The 25,323-nt window shown below is 50.5% G+C and overlaps 1 protein-coding gene across 1 annotated transcript in view; it reads left to right on the top strand.

Moving 5' to 3' along the window:
• LOC117870275 (myelin regulatory factor-like) overlaps window positions 1-25,323 on the top strand; it is a gene marked incomplete at its 5' end in the record, with an annotated part of 47,093 nt that overhangs the window by 7,967 nt on the left and 13,803 nt on the right. Inside the window, 4 exons of the mRNA XM_034757364.1 lie at window positions 12,065-12,356; window positions 12,997-13,169; window positions 13,531-13,654; window positions 24,344-24,539. Coding sequence (XP_034613255.1) covers window positions 12,065-12,356; window positions 12,997-13,169; window positions 13,531-13,654; window positions 24,344-24,539 — 785 coding nt within the window. The remainder of the gene's footprint in view (window positions 1-12,064; window positions 12,357-12,996; window positions 13,170-13,530; window positions 13,655-24,343; window positions 24,540-25,323) is intronic.

Genomic DNA, 25,323 nt, shown 5'->3' with positions numbered 1-25,323 from the left:
TCTGTTCTTTAATATCGTTTCAACCAATTTACCCAGTACTGAAGTTAGGCTCACTGGCCTGTAATTGCAGGGATCCCCTCTGGAGCCTTTTTAAAAAATTGACATTACATTAGCTACTTTCTAGGCATCTGATATAGAGGCTGATTTCATTGTAGAGTGTAGGTTATATACGACAGTTTTGCAATTTCATATTTGAGACCCTTCAGAATTCTGAGGTGAATACCATTTGTTTAATTTATCAATTAATTACTGTTTAATTTATCAATTTGTTCTAAAATCTCTTCTACTGTCATTGGGGACAGCACTTCAGATTTGCTACCCACATCACAGCTATTCTTTTGGGGAATCTCCCCCACCCTATCCTCTCCAGTGAAGACTGGTGCAAAGAATTCATTTATCTTCCCAGAGTGCTCCTTTAACACCTTTGTCATCTAGTGGCCCCACTGGCAGGCTTCCTACTTCGGGTGTACTTAACACAATTGTTATTGTTAGTTTTTGCATCTTCAGCAAGTTGCTTCTCAAATCCTTTCTTGGTCTGCTGTATTATACTTTTACATTTTACTTGCCAGCATTTGTGCTCCTTCCTATTTTTCTCATTGGGATTTGACTTGCAAATCTTAAAAGAACCTTTTCGTCTGTAACTGCCACCATTACTCTTCTGTTCAGCCATGATGAGATTCTTTTGGCCCTCCTAATGTCCATTTTCAAAATTTGGGAGTAGACTTTTAATCTGAGCCTCTATTATGGTATTTTTAAGTAGCCTACGTGCTGCTTGCAGGCATTCTACCCTTGTGACTGCCCTTTTTAATTTCCATCTAACTAGTGTCACCAGTCTTGTATAGTTCCCCATCTAAAGTTAAATGTGACTGGGGTGGGGCTTTTTTATGTTCCCCCCCCCTACAAGGAGGTTAAATTTAATTCACTGCGGTCACTATTACCAAGCGGTTTGGTTATATTCACCTTTTGGACCAGAGCCTGTGCTCCACTTAGGACTAAATCAAGAACTCTTATGGGTTCCAGGACTAACAGCTCCACAGTAGAGCCCAGAGGTTCTGCTCTCCTGGGATATGGCTGGAATAGCACATACACCATATCTGGCTCCATAGTCCCCCTCTGGTGCTTTGTCAGTGGTTTGATTTACCCCGGTTAGTGCCCACACTGCCAGCGTCAGACCTTCTGACTTAACCACACCACAAAGACCGGAGTGGTTCCAATGGGCTATCTCAATAGCTCTCAAGCTGTGCTCCTCAGAGCACTTCCAGGGGGGTTATGGACTTCTCTCACAATCAGGAAACATCTCCTTGTCTCCAAGTGTTGATCCACCCCAGGACTCTTCTGGGGTTTCCAGAGGCTTTGTCAATTAACTGGACTGAAAAACACCTAGCCCGTCCCTGCACTGCTGGGTCATGCTGTTCTTTGTCAGGGGTTTCACTGGTGTAAATTCAGTAACTATGGGCATCAAAATTGGAGGGGGAGAGGAGCAAGCTGCAGAGTGACCTGGCAGGATTGGAGCCAGGTGCAGGTAGGTGTGGGGAAGACAGCAAGGGGAGATTCAGAACTAGTCACTGTAAAGCCCTGCACCCCAGTAGAGGCAGTAAACCACGTAGATACACTGTGTAATGGGATGTAACCAGTCATCTCACCCATCACATGGAAGTGAATTCAGTGTCCCTTGTCCCTTCACTCTTGCCTACTGTCCCTTTTCCATGCATCCTAGCCCTGTGGCTTTGGGACATGGGCAACCAGGAGCCTGGTCCTCCATTGGAGCTCATTTTTAGGAAGTGACCAAAATATGGGAAAGTTTGTGACCCTCTGATCATCCGAAGGACATTTCTAATCATCCTCTTTTTCTTTTTCTTCCTCTCCTCTGGGGCAGTGACAGGGAAATGGGCCATGCTCAGACACCCCTCTGATGCAGCCACAAGGTAGCATCTTGGTTTATAACAATACAAGTCCCTCCAGTGCTGCTGCAGAGACCCCTTGTGCGCAGCCTCCGTGGAACACACTGATATCGCATGCGTAGAAAATCTTGCACTGTTATGAAAACCCGTCTGAAGGAAAAGGGTCCGGTTTGGGGACACACAAGCCTCCCCTCTCCCTAGGCTCTCTCTGCATGGAAGGGTGCTGGGCAGCTCAGTTAATTTTGCCAGGCCTCCCTGATTCCTCTTAAGAAAGTTTTGGACTCGTCAGGCAATGCCATGCAAAGGGCCTGACCAGTTCCCAGGCCTGGTCTCTCCCCATTGCAAGTTGCCTGGACTTTGCTCCATTCTGCCACCAGGGAGCCCACTGGTGCTCAAGCCTCATTTCCCCCTAATGTTAGGAGTTGAGAGGTGCTTGGACCTCATCTGGCCCCTAGCCAGAAGTGGCCTGTCTAGCTCTTGTGAGCAATCTCCATTCCCTTCTCAGGTGCCCGGTGGCAGCATGGAGATGTGGAGGGGCAGTGCTGCGGGGAGGGGAAGGGGCGTGTATCAAATGAGCTTGCGAATCTTACCCTGATCTATAACACAGACTGGGTCTGCTAGCAACTCCTTCCGTGTCACAGCTACAGCTCTTCTCACTGAGCGAGCCCCAGCAGGGCAGTACCCGTCTGCCTCACTCACATCTGTTGATTACCAACGCTTTGCTTCTCTGCTGGTGTCATGGAAGAATCCCCTATTCTGGCTGTCCCGAAGCCCAGTGTGAGTGAATCCTTAGGCTGGCCTTGTGCAGGTTCCGTGTGCGGGTAGGTGGGGCCAGCTGCTTCTGGTCAGCTAGGAATGCCGTGTCCCTGATGCCTATATCCTCCTTCTTTTTTCTCCGCGGGGGGTGCAGGGAACCTCTCTGCATTTGAAACACTTGCAAACTGCCCCTTTCTCCACGTCCCAGTGTTGGGTGCTGGGATCCAGTCATTCCCTTGTGCAGGAAGAGCATAGTACCCCCTGAGAGATCTGAAATCACAGACTAATGCACCCTACGTTCCCCCAAACACACCCTATTGCTAAGTTAGGCAGAAGCCTGTGTAAACAGACAAGGTTTGCCTTGCGTCTGGGTCAGCGGACTCCGGTTTTGTTGGCTTACGGGGAGAAAGCGAGTTTGAGTTGAGAGGGCGACAAGCTTCTCTCAGACGTGGAAATCTAGGGCCTGTTTGCTCGAGGGCCTCAGCTGAGCTCAGCCCTGCTATTGGTGTAATGAGGCAGGAGGTCAGGGCCCACAAGCAGGGTTTGTGGTGCTTTCCTCCAACCTGGAAAACCCAGGTGTGTGGGGTTTTGTGTGTGTGGTGTTGTTTTTTTCCCCATGCAAGAAAAATCAATCCCAACTCACCTCCTGGAAAACCCCAGGAAAACCCACGGCGGTTTTATGAAGAAGTGAGGCACCAAACACAGACTCTGTGATTTGCTTTATAAGCATGTTTAGCAGTCAACACGTAAAGGCAGGCTATGCCCAGATTGAAAGCGTACTGTTCTGTAAATAGAATACAGCATCCACCCCCCCCCCCCCCCCATCTGCCAGCTGGGTAGGCCTGCCATTCCATTCCAACTGCCTTTAGCTCCTGACACGCTTTTACCGATGTATTTGCTTTCTCAGCGCCTAGCTTATTATGAAGTCTTGACCAAACCAATCTGAATATGCTAAACGCACGCTCTGGCAGGGCTGCGCTGGTTGGATTGGAGTTTGCAGGTCTTTTCAAAATGGATAATAATCTGAATTCCATTATTTTGCATCCACATGTTCCCACCATGTTGACGCAATGAACTGCAGTGCAACCGCCTTCGCAAACATAGATTTAGGGGAGTAATCTGGATCTTCAGCTGTAAATACTAAAAGGGAAAGGAAGGGACTCAATATGACGTTCCATCACCTAATACTAAGCAATAATGCCTAGCTCTTATCTAGCCCGTTTTGTGGGTAGATCTCACAGTGGCTTACAAAGGAGGTCAGCGTCATTATCCCCATTTTACAAATGGGGAAATGGAGGCACAGAGAGCTGAAGTGAGTTGCCCAAGGTTACCCAACAGGCCGATGGCTGAGCTGGGAATAGCATGCAGGTCTCCTGATTCTCATTCTAGTGCTCTATCTGCTAGGCCCCACTGCCTCCCATACCTCTATGCTTCAAGCCTCCTTTTCCTGTTCTGGGCTTGCCTGATGAGCCTATGTATCTGGGATCAGTCACTTTGGCTAAGAATCCAAAATGTTCCATAGCTTCTTGGACTTGCTTTTCAGTTTTGTCCTAGTGTGGTTTCAGTTCTTCGTTATTTAGATCAAGCTAGATTTTCCTGAATGGCAGCAGTAGTATCGTCTGCCTGTATTCTATCAAATTCCACTTAAACCTTATTGAGTTGCTTTTGCGAGCCTAGTGCCTCTCTGTAGAATCCCTTGTGCAAACGGAATGAGATGTTTTGATCTAAGTCCTGCTCTTGCTCAGCGTACAAACTATAATGGTTATAGTTGGATGCAAATGTAACATAGGGAGAGAGCCTCAGATAGCATAACTTGGTGGCGCACCACTGAAGTCAGAGGAACTGCACAGATTTCCACCAGCTGACAGTCTGGCTTGCGGGGTTCTGAGCCTTCTGCCAAGAATCATAGGGAAACTGAGGCATCAGTCCCCCATTTCCAGTCAGCCAGCTGTGAGGATGCTGGCAATTGCAGGACAATGTGTGAACTTCCACTCTGTGCTTTCGGTGTTACTTATTTCCCAAAGAGGTTTAATTAGTGTGCTGAACATCCCATGTTTGCATCCGACCAGTTCTAGCATCATGTTGTTTTATTTTCATTGTCTGAGCACATGATAGTGTGTTCCTGGTCATACTTTGTTCTCCATCCTTGCACAGCATCCTCACCAACTTGGAGACCATATTCTTTGGTTTTCTTCTCAGTTGAAGAAGCATGAGAATTAAGCCAGAACACAGGTTTGCCTGTGTATATATACTTGTAGCCATTAACAGACCATTTCTCGAGTTTGACCACCTTGCATTAATGTCAGTATTGATTCTTTTAGTTCTTCCTCTGTTTCTTCTTCTGCTTCTCATAATGGAGGAGTTCAAATCTTTCTGGAGGAGGAGTATCCCTGGGGCAAGAGTTTCAATCATTTATTTAAATTGGTTGCTTTGTACTGCAAAGAGGATGGTGAGGGTCTTCAGTTGTAGCCCCATGCAGAGCGCATGGCAGCAATCCGTTCTGGAAGTGAGCAACGTGCTGAAGATTGTAGCAAGGTCCCTTCTAAGAAATGGCTGCAATTTTCCTGCCACAGAAGAACCTGGGAATCCTGGAACAACCAAAGGGCTAGTAATACCTTTCAACTGCAAACTTCTGTGACAAAAGGTGGATGTGCCCCCTCGCTAATGGGGACAGTTCCTAACCATATTATTTGGTCATTTCCACTAGCCAGTGAGCAATGTCTCCATTTTATACAGTTTGTGCTGCCTAGGGGTCACCTTCCTTCAAGCCCCCGTCACGGCCAAGTCCAGGGAAAGCACAGGCACCCCTATATTCAAATGCGATTATAAAGTGATGCCTGTCATTCACATAACACTACTGCCACTGCTCACCATGTCTCCAGTATCCTCGCATATCCGTTGCTCAGGAGGGATGCATGATTGTGGTGTGGTGGGGGAACCCTTGATTAGCAGGGAAACCGTGAGCAAGATCATCAATGTAGGCAGCTGGTATTGTGTTCTGTGTATTTACCCTTCTGGTGTTTGAGCCTTTGGAGTTCATGTTTTCAAGCTTTTCTCGGCAACCACAAGAACTAGAAACCTACCTTTTGTTTACAATGAAAGCTGCGACTTTCATATCATCACAGGATGCCAGGATCTGGGGCTTTAAGAAGATCATCAAATATCACTTGACTTGCAATTCAGAGTTGGCAACACTGCTTCAACCTCAAGCTGAAGTATGTAGTGCCGCTCCTTAATATTCAAGTATTATTGTTACCTAGTATCATATCAGTAATTCAGGTTAAGGATAGAGAGCTCCAATCAAAACCCTGATCCAAATGTCGTATCTGGGACCCAAATCCAGTTACAATTTATTTAATTCCTAGACAAGAGTACTTGTGGTACCTTAGAGACTAACAAATTTATTAGAGCATAAGCTTTTGTGGGCTACAGCCCACTTCTTCGGATGCATAGAATGGAACATATATTGAGGAGATATATATATACACATACAGAGAGCATGAACATGTGGGAGTTGTCTTACCAACTTTGAGAGGCCAATTAAGTAAGAGAAAAAAAACTTCTGAAGTGATAATCAAGCTAGCCCAGTACAGACAGTTTTATAAGAAGTGTGAGAATACTTACAAGGGGAGATAGATTCAATGTTTGTAATGGCTCAGCCATTCCCAGTCCTTATTCAATCCTAAGTTGATTGTATCTAGTTTGCATATCAATTCCAGCTCAGCAGTCTCTCTCGTTGGAGTCTGATCCAACGATCAGTGATCGGTGATCTTCCAGAAAACACCATCCTGGCCACTATGGACATAGAAGCCCTCTACACCAATATTCCACACAAAGATGGACTACAAGCTATCAGGAACAGTATCCCCGATAATGTCACAGCTAACCTGGTGGCTGAACTTTGTGACTTTGTCCTCACCCACAACTATTTCACATTTGGGGACGATATATACCTTCAAGTCAGCGGCACTGCTATGGGTACCCCCATGGCCCCACAGTATGCCAACATTTTTATGGCTGACTTAGAACAACGCTTCCTTAGCTCTCGTCCCCTAATGCCCCTGCTCTACTTGCGCTACATTAATGACATCTTCATCATCTGGACCCATGGAAAAGAAGCCCTTGAGGAATTCCACCATGATTTCAATAATTTCCATCCCACCATCAACTTCAGCCTAGATCAATCCACACAAGCAGTCCATTTCTTGGACACTACTGTGCTAATAAGCGATAGTCACATAAATACCACCCTATACCGGAAACCTACTGACCGCTACACTTACCTACATGCCTCCAGCTTCCATCCAAGACACACCACATGATCCATTGTCTACAACCAAGCTCTAAGATATAACCGCATTTGCTCCAATCCCTCAGACAGAGACAAGCACCTACAAGATCTCTATCAAGCATTCTTAAAAATACAATACCCACCTGCTGAAGTGAAAAAACAGATTGACAGAGCCAGACGAGTACCCAGAAGTCACCTCCTACAAGACAGGCCCAACAAAGAAAATAAAAGAATACCACTAGCTGTCACCTTCAGCCCCCAACTAAAACCTCTCCAGCGCATCATCAAAGATCTACAACCTATCCTGAAAGATGATCCCTCACTCTCACAGATCTTGGGAGACAGACCTGTCCTCGCTTACAGACAACCCCCCAACCTAAAGCAAATACTCACCAGCAGCCACACATCACTGAACAAAAACACTGACCCAGGAACCTATCCTTGTAACAAAGCCCAATGCCAACTCTGTCCACATATCTATTCAAGTGACATCATCATAGGACCTAATCACATCAGCCATACCATCAGGGGCTCATTCATCTGCACATCTACCAATGTGATATATGCCATCATGTGCCAGCAATACCCCTCTGCCATGTACATTGGCCAAACTGGACAGTCCCTACGCAAAAGAATTAATGGACACAAATCTAACATCAGGAATCATAATACTCAAAAACCAGTGGGAGAACACTTTAACCTGTCTGGCCATTCAATGACAGACCTGCGGGTGGCTATCTTACAACAGAAAAACTTCAAAAACAGACTCCAACGAGAGACTGCTGAGCTGGAATTGATATGCAAACTAGATACAATCAACTTAGGATTGAATAAGGACTGGGAATGGCTGAGCCATTACAAACATTGAATCTATCTCCCCTTATAAGTATTCTCACACTTCTTATCAAACTGTCTGTACTGGGCTAGCTTGATTATCACTTCAAAAGTTTTTTTTCCACTTACTTAATTGGCCTCTCAGAGTTGGTAAGACAACTCCCACCTGTTCATGCTCTCTGTATGTGTATATATATATCTCCTCAATATATGTTCCATTCTATGCATCCGAAGAAGTGGGCTGTAGCCCACAAAAGCTTATGCTCTAATAAATTTGTTAGTCTCTAAGGTGCCACAAGTACTCCTGTTCTTCTTTGTGCGGATACAGACTAACACGGCTGCTACTCTGAAACCTGTCATTAATTTCTAATTTCTTCCAGATATTTACTATTGTCTGGCACCAAAAAATGACCCCTGGGGCTAAAATTTCTTATGCCTTTTCTCATCTCCCATGTGAATTTTTTTTGCAGGGTGGCGTTGGGGTCTCCAGAGATTCATGTGTGGAAAAAGAATGGGTTTCACCAGCTCACAGCTGTTCCCAATACTTCTGTTTTGCTCTCAGATGCCTTCAAAGTGGCTTCATGTTAGAAACTTCCACCTTTCCTTGGGCCTTATTTCTTAATGTATTACACTGGGAGGCATTTGACTTAGGATCAGTCCAGCTGAATGTTTGAAGCCTAGGGACGCTATTCTTTCTAACAGGGTAAGGGCCTGCTGCTGCAAACAAGTACTACTGGACTGTGAGGAATCCCATTAACTTCAGTGAGACTGTTTGAATGTAGTATACTGGGTAGGGAGTGTTTGCAGGTTAAGGTGTAAGGCCTTGATCTTGCCAGGAGCTCCATGTGGACACAGGGTTTTGCTTGTGTGGAATTTGTTGCTGGATCGGGGCCTGTGGTGGGGGCACTTAGTTTGCACACACTCTCAGATGCCGCTCGTTAAACATTTATTTTGATGGCAACACAGTCAAATAAATCCAGATAGTGGCTTCATTTCAATATCTGATCCTACATATAGAAGTGGGGAGTAGGAGTGTGTATTTGAATCTCCCTTGTTTATTTGAATGAGAGGATCAAAGTCCTCTCGGTGTGTAAAAATGTATATTAGTGAATTAAATGCACACTCACAAAAATCTCTCTGCTATTGCACCACTGAGGGTGAGATTTCCAACACTTAGGCTGGCCCAACCTGACTGCTATGTCGTTGTGTTATGTCTTTCTCCAGTCAGCCCACACCTGTGGCTCCCCTCCCCAGTAGCTCAGAGAGGGTCGCTCCCATGGCAGGCATTGGCGTCAGTGGAAATGAGAGAAGCCTAGGCTGGGAGGCGGCAAGGCTAGGAGAGGAGGCTGCGGTGGTGGTGGCAATGACTGGTGGCAATGACTGGAGGATGTGGGTGGGGCACGGAGAGGGAGAGGTTGGAGCTGTGGTGCAGGCCAGGGTTACAGGGTGGCTCATGGCTGCAGGATAAAGGGGCAGTGAGGGAGCAGGGAGTTGCTGGACTTGCTGATACAGGAACTGCGGAAGGATTGTCCAGTGATTACGTTACTAGCCTTGGACTGGAGAGACCCAGGTTCAATTCCCTGCTCTGCCCCAGACTTCCTGTGGGGCCGTGAGCAAGCCCCTTAGTGCCTCAGTTCCCCAGCTGTAACCAGGCTCTCTCAGAGGTCCAGAGAGGCCCCGGCCACTTCCACTTTTGAGGCCCCTAGCCGTAATAAAAAGAAAAAATGACGACACATGGTCTAATCTTGTGCCATCAGAAATGATATATTTTTATTAATATTTATGAACATTTTTAACTCTTTAATATGACAAAATCTAGATCAGTTAACGAAAAAACTATGCGCATAAAAACAAGTTGCGAAACTTATCAAATGCCAAAAAATTAACAAGTGTCTAAATTTGAGGCCCCCTTTGAGCTTGAGGCCCAGGCCAAATGGCCCTCCTGCGCGGCCCCCCCTCCTCCCCCAGTTGGCCCTGGCTGTAACATGGGGATAACAGCATTTCCCTGCATCTCGGAGAGGAGGGTTGACGCTAAATACCCTGAAACTTGTGAGGTGCTCAGATCCTGCAGTGTTGGGGGCCAGAGAAGTACCTACGATAGGCAGGAGCTGGGCAGGGCTGGTGCAACGAGGGGACTAATCTGGGCTTGCAGAGTGGTGCTGCGGGCATGTGGCGGGGGCTGGTGCTGGGGGCACAGCAAGTGAGATTTCCCCTATCTTATTTTCTGTGCAGCTTCTGAGTGTGCTCACAAAATCCTCGGCTGTGGCGAGACAGGGTGTATGCTGTGACCGCTGCTTATCAGGCTGTCTGTACACATCTCACTGTTACCTGACGCGTCCTCCTGCTGCTCGTCTCTTGTCTTATATTGTCAGCTCTTTGGGGAGGGGCTGTCCCTTGGCTCTGGATGTGCACAGTGCCTAGTACGATGGGGCTGTTACAACCCTCGTGAGCTCTCCCAGCCGGACGCTCCCCAGGCTGCTCTTAGCTTGCTGGGCATGGGCAGAGTTCAGCCACGCTGTCTCTCAGGTTCTGGGCTTCTAGGCACGTGCTGCAGGGGCAGACCCCTTGTCCGACACCCCTTGTGACCACGCGGTCCCATTGCATAGGCCCCCTGGAACTAGTGCTGGCTCATCCAAGCCTCCCCAGTAGCTGCTGCGTGCTCCCCAACTTCCGCCGGAGCACGACCCTCTGATTTCTTTGAGGGCTCCTTGGCAGCATAAGCAGGTAACACGCAGACGCTGCAAAGGAGTTTCTAACCTACACACACTCTTTTCGCATAGACAAGATAGATACAGATCTCTAGAAAAATAAAACCTGCATGCAAATCCCTCCCTTGCCACTCTGAGAACCCTTTGGGTCTTGGACAGACTAGTGCATCTCCCTCTCTAAAGATGGTGGTCTGTGAGGGAGCCACCCTTTTGTAAAACTGCAGTCCCCTTCTACAGGTGACCCCGTCAAGTCCCTTGTCAGGTGATCCATTGCTTGGTTACCAGCTCACCTGGAAGGACGGGATATCTGTGAGCTCATTGGTCGAGGTGCTTGCATTTCAATAGGTGATCCTCCGGATTAACAACTCCTGATCTCTCCGCATTGTTTGCCCTGTGGCTTGAAATTCCAGGCCAAGATAGAGGTACAAAGACATCAGGGAAGGATGGGTCCTTCTCACGACCAAAGTGACATTTGTAGTGTGCCATAGAGACAGACAGACATAAGCTAAATCATCACAGGGGCCTCGATTTCTGATGCTACAGCAGTCCAGCTAAATACTAACTCTGCCCCATTGCACCTACGTATCAAGGCATTAGTGACTTGTGTGCTGGGAGATACTAGGAGCTTGAACTCTAACATCCTGATTGTGTGGTTTGAACCTTAGCTGTAATGTAGTGTCAGCCTCCTATTCTGCATGGACTAGATCCGATGTGAGCCCTTTGGGAGCCTTGCTAACTGTGGGTGTGGGGCATTCTGCTCATCCGGCTCCCTCAACCACCTTTCCAAATCACGGGGCCTAAAGCCTCACCATGCTGCTGAGTTTATAAAGGAAAAGTAGCTGGAACTCTCCTTACAAACTGGAAATCCCCAGCCATCCCCGTGGGACACCTGGGCCTCCAAACAAGCAGGAGATGGGAGGAGAAATACAGTCCCAGAATTGCCTGCATAGTTACCCACACCAGAGTAGACTCATTTGGGAGAGGTGGGCTAGGGGCCCAAGTGTGCTGGGGCAGGGGGTAGGCAGGCGGGGATACTGGACAGGGGTATCTGCGGCGGGGTACTCACTGGAGGTGGGGAGACAGTGTTGCTCTGTGTCACCGTGGCAGGGTGGCTGGCACAAGCCCAGGACCCCGCACTAGCTGTCACTCAGTGCCTCCCTGCGGGACCCCCACCCCACAGCTGGGAACCGGGACCTGGGTGGGCGGGATCTGGCCGTTGTGGCTTATAGGGGAATGGACCAATCAGCTGCCGCTGCAAGGGAGGCTCTTTCTGAGCTGCAAAAACCCTGGACATTGCCTGTTGCTTTTCAAATCCTCCCACCCCAGACAGGGTGGAGGCTCGAAAAAGAGGCTGTGTCCGGAAACCCCAGCCGTATGGTAACCCAGCTCGGGGAAGTGGGGGGAGTTTGCGGGAACATGATGTAATCTGCCATGGGTGGGTTTGGACTCCCCTGGGACTGGGGGAGGGGCGGGTGGTTGAGTGGGGAGGGAGGGGTGGACTCGGGACAGATTGTGTTTGAACATGGGGTTCTTATACATGGGGTTCTAATGAATCCATTATATTTTCTTTGAAGATCCTCACCTCCTCCGGACCATGACCCCCGAGAACATGTGCCACATGACTCCACCTTCCCGGCTGGAGCACCCTCCCCCGCCTCCCCACCTTCAGGGTCCCCCACCACCTCCGCCGCATCCACACCAGCAGCAGCACACCCCCCACTATCCCAGTATGCAGCGGGACATGTTCATGAAGCCTGAGCCGCTGATGCCGCCGTACGTCATCGGGCAGGGCATGTCCCCGGGCGATCTCCACCACGCCCAGCAGTCGCAGATGCTTCACCAGCTCCTGCAGCAGCACGGAGCAGAGTAAGAGCGTTGGGGAGGGACAGGGAGAACCGAGGGGGATATTTGGATCCCAGAGGAGGTGTGGGGGTGGGGTGGGGAATGGAGGAGGTGCGGAGGTGGGGCATGGCGGTAAAGGGGCGGTGGGGTGGGGAGTGGAGGAGGTGCAGAGGTGGGGCATGGCGGTAAAGGGGGGGGTGATAATGACACTGAAAAGTAATGGGTCTCCCTATACTGAGATTACAAAGTCTTTAATTTTTATACGTTTGAACTAGACATTTGCCTTCACTTGAGTCCCTGCTCCCGCCCCCATAGAATCACAGAATATCAGGGTTGGAAGGGACCTCAGGAGGTCATCTAGTCCAACCCCCTGCTCAAAGCAGGACCAAGCCCCGGATAGATTTTTGCCCCAGATCCCTAAATGGCCCCCCTCAAGGATTGAACTCACAACCCTGGGTTTAGCAGGCCAATGCTCAAACCACTGAGCTATCCCTCCCCCTTATTTTAAAAAATCTTCCCCAGCCCCAAGCCCAAATCCTGTTCCTGCCTTTGGAGCCCATCCGTCCCCCGCTCACTGTTCCCTTGGTGGAGGTTGAGCAGCTGCCCTGCTTTCCTGCTCGCTGCCTTGCAGCTCAGGGTTTCCTGTCCCGGTTGGTCTCCGCAGCCTCCCAGTTCACCCAGCCAAGAAGAGGAAACACTCAGAGTCGCCCCCCAACACACTCAACGCACAGATGCTCAACGGGATGATAAAGCAGGAGCCAGGTATGGGGTCTGTGCCACTCAACCCTGACAGAGTCCAAACGCCTCCCTGGCACCAGCAGGGGGCACTCTCACCAGGTATGTGCTCTTCGTCCCCTCCTCCCCCAACATTACCAAACACCTCCCTGGCACCAGCAGGGGGAGCTCTCCCCAGGTGGGGTGCACGGGAGAGGAGCCTGCAGGACAGAGTGAGACTGGAAGTGTCCCCCCAGATAAGCAAGTGAGAGAGTTGTTCCCAGAGCTGATAGTGCGGAGGGTGGACGCTCTCCCCTTGGCCCTGGGCTGGGGCACAGGGTGCATTGATAGCACAGTCAGGACATGGGTCCCGGGCTGAGCGAGTGCAGAGTGGAAGTATCTCCCTTGTACCAGCAGGGGGAGCTCTTGCCTGGTCAGGGACCTCACGGAAATGATTTCAGTAAATATTTCCCCATGACTGCAGGGCTAATTCAAGACAACGACAGCTTGAACGGCTCCTACCTGGATCCCAACTACCAGTCCATAAAGTGGCAGCCGCATCAGCAGAACAAGTGGGTGACTCTCTACGATGCCAACTACAAGGAGCTGTGAGTAACTGACCGGTCCCCCAGAGATACAGCCACACTCACGTCTACTCCACCAGCCCTTTGTCCTCCCCTAGCCCAAGAGTCGGTAGGAGGGTGGCAGCGCTGTGCTGGAATCCCTGGGATCCTGTGTTGTTCTCCACTATAACCTGCCCAGGGGAAAGTTAATTCTCTGCAAGCGTGAAATGCCGGCCGGCCCCAGGAACAGAGCTGTGTGTGAGCGTCTGATTGTACCATCCAAGGCAGGTCTGGCTACTGCCATCTCCTTGCGTTACTCAGAACACCTGCTTAGCAGGAGCCTTTGATATTAAACCCAGCCCGTCTAAGGGTCTCTTTGGATCAGAGGGGCCTCTGCCCCCAACTTCAGGCTCATCCACCGCCCTGGATTTTTAAAATGAACATTAACTCTCCTGTAAAGGCGTGAGATGTGGCTCATCAAAAGAGACCCTGAGCAGGAGTGTGGAGAAGTGGGCCGCTGGCCCCTGCTGCCCACAGGCTTGGAGAGAGCTGGGGAGTAGCGACAGAGGGAAGGGAAACAGGCAGAGGGGGAGTGGGGAGAGAAAGGCAGAGGGTAAGTCTGCATTGGAGGTGGAATTCGCAGCTTGGGCAGACGTACCCAGGCCAGCTCTGATCCAGCCAGCACACTATGAACAGAAGCGTAGCTGCAGTGGTGCAAACGGCAGGAGGGACTAGCTGCCCAAGTAAGTACCTCACTTTCAGACGGGCTTGTAGTCAGGGTGGCTAGCTCCTTGCGCAGCTGTGGCTACGCTGCTATGTTCAGTGCACCAACTGGATTAGAGCTAGCATGTGTAGGTCTGCCTGAGTAGGAAATTACACCTCCAGCTCCAGTGTAGACAGACATACCCAGAGAGAGCTGGACAGGGAGCAGGAGGAAGAGGAAGAGAGATGGGGTGGGAAAGGGTTAGGAGGCTAGGAGAGAGGGCGGAGATGTGTGGGAAGATCAAGAGGCTGAGGTGGAGTTGAGGGGTGCAGAGAAATGCTGCGAGGTGGAGGGGAAGGGCTGGGAGGCTGAGGTGGAGGGAACAAGTGCGCACAGCTCACAGGGCGAGAAAGATGAATGTTCAGGAAGAAATTGCTGCGAATCCTCCCCACATTCCGGAAAGGTGACTGAAAACTGGCAAGCAGCAGTCTGGATTCCAGGAACGGCTAGTCTCGTAAACACCCCTTACTCCTCCTCACTGTCCACACCGCCAGTCTCTGGGGCCCTATTTTGGGGCTCGGGGGAGGGGCTTTGTTGTGCGAGATACCAACTAAAATGAGAAAATGATCAGGCTTCGTCAGAACGACGTTCAGAGAAAAGGCCAAGGACTCCTGGCAGGGCCAGCTATGGGAGCAGGGAAGGGCGTGAGACTTAGGGAGGTTGCCTCGGATGGCAGAGCATGTGGCCAGCTGGTTCCAAGTCCCTGAGGGGTGTGTAACAACACTGCCTACCGCTGAGGCTTTCAGTGAATTAAGCCTGATGTTACAGCTGGGGAAAGTGAGGCACAGAGACATGACGTGACTTGCCCCAATCACAGGATGAGCTTTTGGCAGATCTGGGAACAGAATCCAGCTGGGCTGACTCCCAGGCCTTTGCCCTAGCGACAAGGCCGTCCTTCCTCTCATGCAAAATTAACCTGCTTCTAGAAGGACAAACCTGTTTGGCCCAGTGGCATGTGGGCAGCCAGAGGGGTCACAAAAAGGGAGCAGGCCCAGGCCTCGAGGAGTGAAAGGAGAGCTGATCCTTAGAAGGCAGACCCAAGCCGTCTCTCACAGCTCGGCCATTTGGGAAAGCCCCAGCCAGGAGCCCACTGCAGCAGTGCTAGAATGAGAAGGGGGCTTTGACCTCTGCAAAGCTCTCAGAGCTTCTTTTGTACCAGCTCCAGAGCTAGATGAAGTGCTTTGGTCCAAACTGGAGGAGAATTGCAGCAGAGAGGTGGGTTCGTGTATCACTGGTTCTGTACTAGGTGTTTCATTCTCCAGGAGAAGCCAGAGGGTTTTCAGCTCCAATCTCAGCCCTAGAGAGCCGAATTGTGGCATCAAAGTCTCATCCTTTTCTTACTCTTGCCCTTCACGTGGGGTCCAGCAGGGGAGAGTGGGGAGTGAGTGCAGACCTGCAGGAGGCCTGTTTTCATACTCCCACAGGAAATTGCTCAGGTTCCCAGCCCCTGGCTGCATTTCTCACCAGCCCCATTGACTGTCTGGTGGGGGTGAGAAGCTCAGTCTCCCAGAGCATTTGGATGACTGGGCTGTCAAAGGCAGCTCTCCCTAGCAGATACCTCCACCACATGTGTAAGGATGGAGAACCAGCTTCCACATCAGCAAAGGTTTACCCGGAGCTGAGCTGTGCACGGACATGGTGGTAATATCCTCACCGTAAGAGTCGGTCTTTAATGGACTCGAGCTGCAGCCTGCTCATAGCCCCTCTGCAGGAGTATTTCTCAGGCTTTTGGGAGTTCTGACTGCCAGGTTGCCCCTGTTCTTTTTGCTCTGCTTCAGATGAAGCCAGTCCAGTTGTTCGCAAGCTCCACCAGCAGGATGAAGAGATGAGAATATTCAGTAGATCAGCCTCCACGCCTAGCAGAGTCCTTAACATGTCAGAACTTGATTTATTCATTTATTTTTAAGCTGATAAAATGTATCCAACCTGTGGGCAAGTGCACAGTGTTTAATGTGGCACTATAACTCGATTTGGCAAAGCCACAACCGAATGACTCTCCCCCCCCACTCCCCTCATGCACACACTAAACTACTGACCAGCCCGCACACCTCACACCTCGCGGAAGGCAGGAGACAAGAGATGGGTCTCGCACTGTGTCCCAAAGACCATCATGCTTGGGGTCCCTTGGCCCTGGACATTGAAATCTGATGGACCGTGGATTGTGGAACTTGTAACAGAGTACATCTGTGCTGACTGAGGATACCTCCTGGTCTGGTTGTGAGGCCTGTATGGAGAAATCTGTTACTGGGCTCTGGTCAGACTCCAACAGGGATTTGCATATAAATTCACCAGAACTACTGGCTGTCTGAACTGTCTTCATGTACTTTGTCCATCTACTGAGCTGTGGAAGAGCAATGCTCAGGACAGACAGTCAAGTACTTTCTCACTGGAACAAACGGACGTGTGTCCCCAAGGCCTTTGGCTAAGGGTGAACAGACCGTGGATATCTTGCATGTCTCACAAATCCACCTGACAGTAGCATTCTGAGGACAAATTCTCAGTGTCGGTGAGTTGAGCGGAGTAGCAGAAGAGGTTCACCAGTGGCAGCGATGCCAAGGAGCAGCAAACATTTAGCGATGGGATTTGTCTGTCACTCCTCGCTACAGAAAAATGACCTGGTTTGCATACAGATGTCTGAGCTGGCTGTCAGAGGGGGTCAGGACATGGCGGTAGGTCTGTTCTGTGCCTTTCCCCTGTGTCATTGCTTTGCAGACGCTTCCTTAGAGAACTAGTTGCATTTCAGTTGATGACCCCCGTCTGCTGGGAGGTGGGATTTGAAGACACGTGGATTATTTCTCCCTCAGGGACCTGCAGCGGTTGAGGAAGATAGCGAGCAGCACCAAAAGGTGGAAGAACTGTGCCAGTGTTTGTTAATTGACAAGGCTTCGTGCCTTGGATTTTGACCATTGCCGTCATCCTGGGATCAGGCTTGTTCCAGCTCTAAACCAGGAGCATTCAATCCCAGTTAACAGTTGTCTCTGTTTTATGTAGTGAGCTGGAAGCCAGCAGTGCCAGTCATCTGTTGGTTGTTGTGAACTTGGTAGAAGCATTGGCGGGGGGGAGTCATCTTCCATGAGCCATTCAGGTGCTTGCCTGGCAGTAGTCTACCGGGCTGGTTACGCTGGATGTCTCTCTGCTGCTCCAATCCTGTGAGCTGGGGTTCATCTTGGAACAAGACTTTTTTCTGTTGGCCATTGCCTTGGCTAGATGAGTGGGGGAGCTCAGTGCAGGCCAGCTCTGCTGTTGGACAGGATACTGATACTCTGCTGTGCTGAGACAAGACAGCTCCTCTGCCTCTAAAGGGGCCTAAAGCTTCAGGTGGATTTTGAGATGAACATGGCAACTGTTCGTCTGTAGATTCCTCCAGGCAGAGCTGGATCATCATCTGGTGGATGCCACTGCGACTGTCCCAGCAGGCTAAAAACAAACTCTGTCAATCAAATAGGGGCACCATGTCTCAGAACCTGGGTCAGCTGAATCAGGCTTGCAGGGCTATAAAATGGCAGTGTAGTCGTTTGGGTTCGGGCTGGTGCCTGGGCTCTGAGATCCTCCCCACTTGTGATGTCTCAGAGCCTGGGCTCCAGCCCGAGTCTGAATGTCTGCACTGAAATTTTATAGTCCCACACCCCGAGCCTTCCAAGAGCCCAAGTCAGCTGACCTGGGCCAGCCATGGCTGTGCCGCACATCTTTTATCACATGTAGATGTATCGTTAGAGATCTGAATTACTCCACTCTGTTTAAAAGACCACCTTTCCCTTTTTAATGAGGCAAGGCTGCTTAAGTTTAGGGTGGCCGGTGTAAAGGGCAGGGGACTTCCCATTTTAATGGAGCATATTGTAAAGAGCCAAGGGTCCCTGATTTGGGAGGAATGGGTGGAACGGACTGGTGTCCTGGATTTGGAGGGAGGTGCTTGAGAAATGTATGTTTCAACTTGAAGGGCCTGTGTCTCTGAGTTAGGTGGGATGGGCTGAGGGATGGGCCAGTATCTCTAATTTATTTTATTGCTAATAGATTTACATATTTAATATTGGCTTATCACACCCGTCTGGTGGTATCAAACCCATTGAACCTTCGAAAGGGTTAGCTGGTTTCCAACAACAAAGCTGAGGAGGTTTGGAACAAGGCAGTTGCTTAATTTACTCTGGGGAAAAGGGGTAATTCATTTATTTGACAGGGCACATTGATGAATCCCAGAGGGCCCACTCTCCTCCCCTCTCACTGTTTGTTTACAGTTTGAGGTGAGGCAGCTGTCCAGGGGCAGCCTGGAGCTGAACAGAAACCTTTTTATGCTGAGGCCAGTGCATCCATACTCTGGCCTGGAAGCAGAGCTGGTGTGTTCCTCCAGTTATTCCTCCCATTGTACTGGTTGGTGCTCCCCAGGCCTCCATCCTGTGGAGTCAGCTGGAGCTCACTGCTTTGAGCTTTGCTTGGGCTCTAGACAGTAGAGTCCCCACTGCTAGGTGATGTGTCTTAGGTGAACTCCCCTGCGTGGATGGCACTGTATATCTCAAAATAATCCCTCCTGGCTGGCTACCAATGGCAGGATAATCTTGGGTAAGTGAACCTCCAATGGCAGGATAATTTCTATGTAAATCCCAGTTGGCCATTGGTTGATCACTGAGATCTTGGTAGTCGCACTACGTGTCACGAGCATGTCTCTCTTGGGTGGGTGCCATGGTTTGAGCAGGTCTCTGTGGTGGCGTTAGTGGAGTAGGTGTTGGATGGATGCTGTGTGATTTGATTCAAACTGTGGAGGTTGGCTGAAGGTCCCGTTATGCTGTTTAGCAGCAGATTCCTGTCCCTTAGCCTGGCATTTATACTCGGGAAGAGGAAAAATCAGAAAGCTTATCAGATGTTCTTCAGACATTTAACTCTTGTGCATAGAGGGTGGATAGAGAGAGAGAGAAGGGAGGGCAGATATGGGAAGAACATGTTTGGAAAGGGAAAGAAACTGATCGTATGTAATGACCCCATTCCTGCGTCTGACGCTCCACCTGTTCTTAGCCACAAATACAATTAAATATTTCCTACGTCCTTCTTTCTCCTCTCTGTCTTTATCACACCTTTCCTTACACCCCTTCTCCTTTCCTCCTCTTTTCATCTTGAGTGTGGCTGGGTTCCCCTTGTAACTTGCTGGTTCCTTTGAGTCTCAATGTCAGACACTGGCTATGGGGAGTTCATAACCTTTCACCTTCACTCAGCATTAGGAAAAATCACCTCACCTCCAAGCCTTAGCTTCTGAAACCTGTGTTAATCTACTTTTCATCAGTGGAGGCCTTTTGGCTAAAATAATCCATTTGACCCTAGACCTCCTATTCCCGGGAGTTTGCCCTCTGACCTTCCCACTCTCACTGGAAAAAATTAGTGTGGCTTTGGCTGCGGCCTGTGTTTTGATTGGTTGAAATGAGGCCGATGGCAAGTCAATGAATAATCTTCATTCTCACTCTCAGTAGTGGGGCCTGGCACCCAAGGTCATTTATCCTCCAATGCCAAATTGGCAGCAAACATGCATCAAAGATGGAACCATCCAGCAGACACACTTAAAACCCAAGAAATGTATGTTAATTATCCCCACGGCCCAGAGTCCTGGACTTTTGTAGGCCAGCGCTTCATGAGGTGTAATTCTGGATGCCAGTGACATCAAAGGCGGTGAGTTGAAACTTGGGTGAGACAGAATTTCCAAAGGGATACAGCACCCATCTAGCAGGAGGCTAGAGATGGTGTTTTTGCTGTTACAGAATTGATTTTTTTAACAGGCGGGGTAAGTAATTAGTGGAGCAATTTACCAAGGGAGGTGGTAGATTCTCCATGCTTTAAATCAGGATTGGATGTGTCCTGCTAACAGAGCTCAACCAGGAGTTGGGGGCTTGACACAGGGATCAGGCTAGATGATCAGAATGGTCCCGTCTGGTTTCAAACGCTCTGAAATGGAATTTCCACATTAGACCCTGGATGTTTGCAGAGGATTGTTGCCCATGGAGATGACATCACTCACAGCCAATCAGAAAGCTCTGTCTATTGGCGCTATGGGAAATTGAAGTATGGGGAGTCGTGTTCATCTGGGCAGTGTGTTCTGGGAGGCAGAGGATGGGGGACCCTTCAAGGGGTTTGTTCAGTGTGTGTGTGCATGTTTGTTGGGCAGCCATCAGCCCGAATGGACGTTAACCAGAACACATTTGGGAGGCTCCTGTTGGTTTTGTGAACCCCTCCCCCAACTCCTCACTCTCTGTCTCTCTCACTACTGCAGCTGGCGCCTGGTTCTCCCTTGGTACACCAGCGTCACATGCAGACCACTGCCCTAGTACCCTACGGAGGCAGTGAGGTTGTGGCCCGGGGGATGAGCTCAGGAGACTGTGCACTTGCTGAAGGTGCAGCGATAGTGTAGGGTGGGAGTGGGTGAATTGTGTTTCTGTGCAAAGTGGGGGAGTGTGTGTCGGGGGTGAGAGCGGTTGTTAGGGGCGGGAGAGTCTGTGTGTGTGTGTGTGTGTGTGCGCGCACACAGTTGGTACAGGGACCAGGGCCTGAGGAGCCCAGACCACATGCTCTCAGGGACCCGTTCACGAGGGACCAAGGGCAACGAACAGCAGCAAGACATGGACCAAATGACAGAGCTTGAGGAAGAGGAGAGACCTAACGTGGAGGGAAGATAATCACACTTCTGCCTGCTACAGGGTTTTCACACCTTCCTCTGAAGCATCTAATGCTGCCACTGTCAGAGACGGGCCAGGTCTTGGGTCTGATCCACGACGGGCAATTGGTACGTTGCTGTGAGAGAGGAACCCACGAGAGCGGATGAAGGAGTTTAGTGGGAAGAAATGGAAGGCAAAAATGAAGCTCTGAAGCTGTGAGGAAGGGGCAAGAGCGAGAGAGGGAAATTCCTCTCATTCTTTCTGGCTAAGGTAGCGCTCTCCACTTCCAGCGTCTGCTTTTTGTTCAGGTCACATCTCAGGCAGCCCAGGGTCCCTCTGCTGCTCCAAGGAAGAAATAAATGGTTACTCATGGAGCTGTCCCGGCTTCACTCGCCAGAGCCTGAATCACCAGGAAGACGTCATTCAACATTAACGCATTCACCACTAGGGAGTCCAAAAAACACAGCCCATGGGGGTGGTGTGTTTCTGCTGGCAGAATGGTGGGAGGCCAGTGAGGGGATGTGACTCGTGTGGGGAACCAGGACAGTGAGAAGCAGCTCCTGGCTGGCGAATGAACTTTGGGATGACATGGGGCTGGGTGACACTTCTAAAAGAGGGATCCAACTTACTGTTTTTGTTGATGCTTTATGATGTTGTTGTTGTTCTGATCCAGTTTGTGACACAGGAGTTTGTTTAAGAATCTTGACTGGCTGATGGGAGACCTAGCAGTTACCAATCATTTGGGAAACAATCAAGAATCTGTAGGAGATTGCAGGTTGGGGAGCTGAGGGCTGCACTTGCTACTTGCCAGAAGTCCTGAGGCTCCGCTTACTCAGCAGTAAATGAAGCAGATGGCAGTGACCCTCATCAGAAGGCCATGTGGTCTGCGAGGCCCTGTGGCCATGTCAAGAGCATAGGACTGGGAGTTGGGACACTTGGTGTCCAACCCCAACCCTGTTACTCTATGACCTTAGGTCAGTCACCCATCCGCGGTACCTCACTTCCCCATCTGTTAAATGGGGATAATGATACCGGTAATCATAAAATAAATGAAAACGATTATCCTTCTCATCAGGGTGGAAGTGCAGCCCATACAGCCGATGATATGAAAGCGTGTGTGAAAGATCCTTGCATTAAACCGTGAATAAGTGCATCCTCGCATATCTTCTGTCACCCAGGCATGATCCAGGTGCTTTTGCAAGTATGGAAATGCCCAGCAGGCAGCACAGATCAGGATGGGGCACTGCATACTAGGACCTGTAGTCTTTGTGGGCCACGTTGCAGTGTTAAGGATGAAGATGGTCATGTTGGAGAATTTCCTGGACCACGTTTCACCCGCTGGCTGCTGTTCAGCTATCACTCGGGGAACCCCATCTTCCAGGGAACCCACACATCTTGCCCTGGATTAGTTGTGTCTCTTGTGGGTAGCTTAGGGGAATGAATTGCCTTTTGATCCCAGAAGAGAGGGGCTCCTTTTAGGCCAGGCTGGTAGTTGTGGCATTGAATTGACTAGGCCTGTGAGAAGGCACATGTATAAAACGGAGTGACCCTCTCCTGCATTTACTCCTGCCTACAAAGTCTGTCTGGTCTAATAGTCTGATGGAGCCGTAAATCTTTCTGTCAGTGGCTGTTCTGCCCTCCCAGTCACTCTTCTCTGACACTCAGACCTTTTGAAGCTTTGTTGTTCATTCTAAAAATTAAGACCTGGGAGGAGAGGAAGATGGCACGGTTTTTTCTTTGGCGGAAGGATGCCCCGTACTTTTTAATGCCTAGTGTGAAAAATGAGTCCTGGCACCTGTAATTGTGCAGATTTTCAATAAATAAAAAACGATGATGCTCCCTGTGATTTGAAAATTGAGGGGGGGGGGGGGAGATTGGATTTTGGTCTCCCAGTTGAAATGCTGAGTGACTGACTGACTTGAGGGTGTTCCCTTTCCCACCTGTGCCAGGCAGGCAGCGCCCTCCAGAGGGGCCCTAGCCCAGATTGCAGGCCAGGGATCTTGGGAGGTGGGAGAAAGGGGGACTTGGTGCGAACACCACATATTTTCACTGTTCCCGTGGTAACCAGCCCATTAAGGAGATGCAGATTAAACCTCCACAGCTGGTGCATGTGTTTCTTCTCTGTAGCCCAAGTTTCCCCTCCCAGCCGGGACATGCCATGGTGGGAGCTGGAGGCTGTTAGCAGCAGGTGGTTCTGATTTCCTCAGGAATCTGGCTGCTTGGGGCGGGTACAGCCTGGCAGCAAGGCCAGGATGGGTCACTTGGAGAACGGAACCTGATGAGGGATCTCATCAGTCTCTCTGAAAGATCCTGTTCAGGAGAGAAACCCCCAAAGAATGTCCAGTGCCCCTCCCCCCCACACATCCCCAGCCCTGCGTGGTTTCCTAGGTCAGCCTGATCCACCAGCACCGCCCCCTGTCCTGAGGAGCAGAATTCAGAAATCAGATCCCAGACATTAAGCAGGGCTGACCTGGGGGGTGAGAGGATGGGAGACCTCCAAGGGCAAGGCAGGGGCAGCAGGATGTGCTCACTCAGCGTGGAGCTCTCTCTTCCCTCTGAATCGGTATGAAGTTAGTGCTCCAATGTGTGGCACAAGGAGGGGCTGTGTGATTGGACGGGATGCCTCTCTGTCGCCCGGTGGTCATGAAAGATTCTGTGGCACCTTGTATAAGAGCTGGGAGTGCCCCTGGCGGCCTGAGCGAGTTCCAAGTCAAATAACTATATTCCCTTTCAATCCGGAAACATTCTGCCAGCCTAAAATCCCCCCTGCAGCTTCCACTGGCTATGGGATTCTCTTACGCTCTTTTCCCTAAGCGGCTGCATAGACTGGCTGTGCACAGTTAAACAGCTGCTTGTGTTTGAACCCAGAACTAGCTATGGCGCAATCCTGTCAAGCACATTGGAATCCGTGGATAAATTACACTGTAAACCAGAAGATCGCAGAAAGGGGTCTTGGGGTCACTGGTGACCCATGAAGCAGAGAGCCTGCTGGTTCTCTGCACAGAGGTGGACTAGTCACACGATCCTGGCTTCTCCTCCCAGTTTCCAGCTACTGAACTGTATTCAAAGACAACTAAAAATACATACAGTACTTCCCTGTTGTGACTTTCCCACACTAGCCATTCTTGTAGTTGCCAGGGGGATGTTGTTTGGTCGTAAACATGAGGAGAGCTGGCCTGTGTGATCATTAATGAGATGAGAAGTGTCTGTGAAACACTCTGTCTGTTTATGCTGCCCCCCCCACTTCCACCCCCCCCTATAAATGATCAGACCCCGTAGAGATATCAGTGTTTGTCCTTCAGTCTAACACCTGCTGCCTTTTTCCTCTACCTCGGTGCACAGCCCCCCACCCACGTACCGGGTGGATGCGGACAAAGGCTTCAACTTCTCCGTGGGTGACGATGCCTTCGTGTGCCAAAAGAAGAATCACTTCCAGGTCACGGTCTACATTGGCATGATCGGAGATCCCAAGTATGTGAAGACTCCTGAGGGCCTGAAGCCCCTCGACTGCTTCTACCTGAAGCTGCATGGAGTGAAGGCAAGTTCTGGGGGGGAGGGGGAGAACCCCACAAGAGCTGAAGGCCATTTCAGGGTGCATGTGCGAGCGTGTGTGTCAGTGTCCGTAGGCCCACAGGCAGTGTGTGTGGCTGTGGGTGTTACAGTGTGTATGATCTTGTCAGTCTCTGGGTAGGAATGATGAGCATTATATCACTGTGTACTGTTTGCGGGTGAGTGCGCATGTGGGTCCATGAGTGGAGCCTGCGTAGGGGATCCAACATGTGTGATACGAGCCTGCGTGTGTGGGAATCACAAGTTTTGCGTGACCAGGACGTTACCTAAAGGAAGGATAGGAGCCTTGTGCCATAGCCCCATCTGCTGGGTGAAGTCTAGTCACGAGAGAACAGGCAGTAAAGAGGGTTCCCCTGGGCAATCTCTTAGGTAGGGTTACCATATTTTGAGCCTCCAAAAGGAGGACACTCCACAGGGCCCCGGCCCTGCCCCCAGCCCCGCCCATGCCCACACCCCAACTCCGCCCCCTCCCCAAAGTCCCCGCCCCAACTCCGCCCCCTCCCCTGCTTCCCGCGAATATTTGATTCGCGGGAAGCCTGAAGCAGGTAAGGGGGGTGTGGGGGGAGGAGGCGCGTCTCCAGCCTGGGTCGGCCCGCCCAACACTGCCGGTCCCCGGCCCGGCCCCTGGCCGAGCACCTCCGGACCGCCCAGCACTGCCGGCCCCCGGCCCCCTGGCCGAGCGCCCCCGGCCCAGCACTGCCGGCCACCGGCCCGGCACTGCCGGCCGCCGGCCCCCGAGCCGCATGCCCCTA

Source organism: Trachemys scripta, unplaced genomic scaffold (genome assembly GCF_013100865.1).
Source record: "Trachemys scripta elegans isolate TJP31775 unplaced genomic scaffold, CAS_Tse_1.0 scaffold_124, whole genome shotgun sequence".
Lineage (NCBI taxonomy): Eukaryota > Metazoa > Chordata > Testudines > Emydidae > Trachemys > Trachemys scripta.
This window is presented reverse-complemented; position numbering and strand designations above follow the sequence as displayed.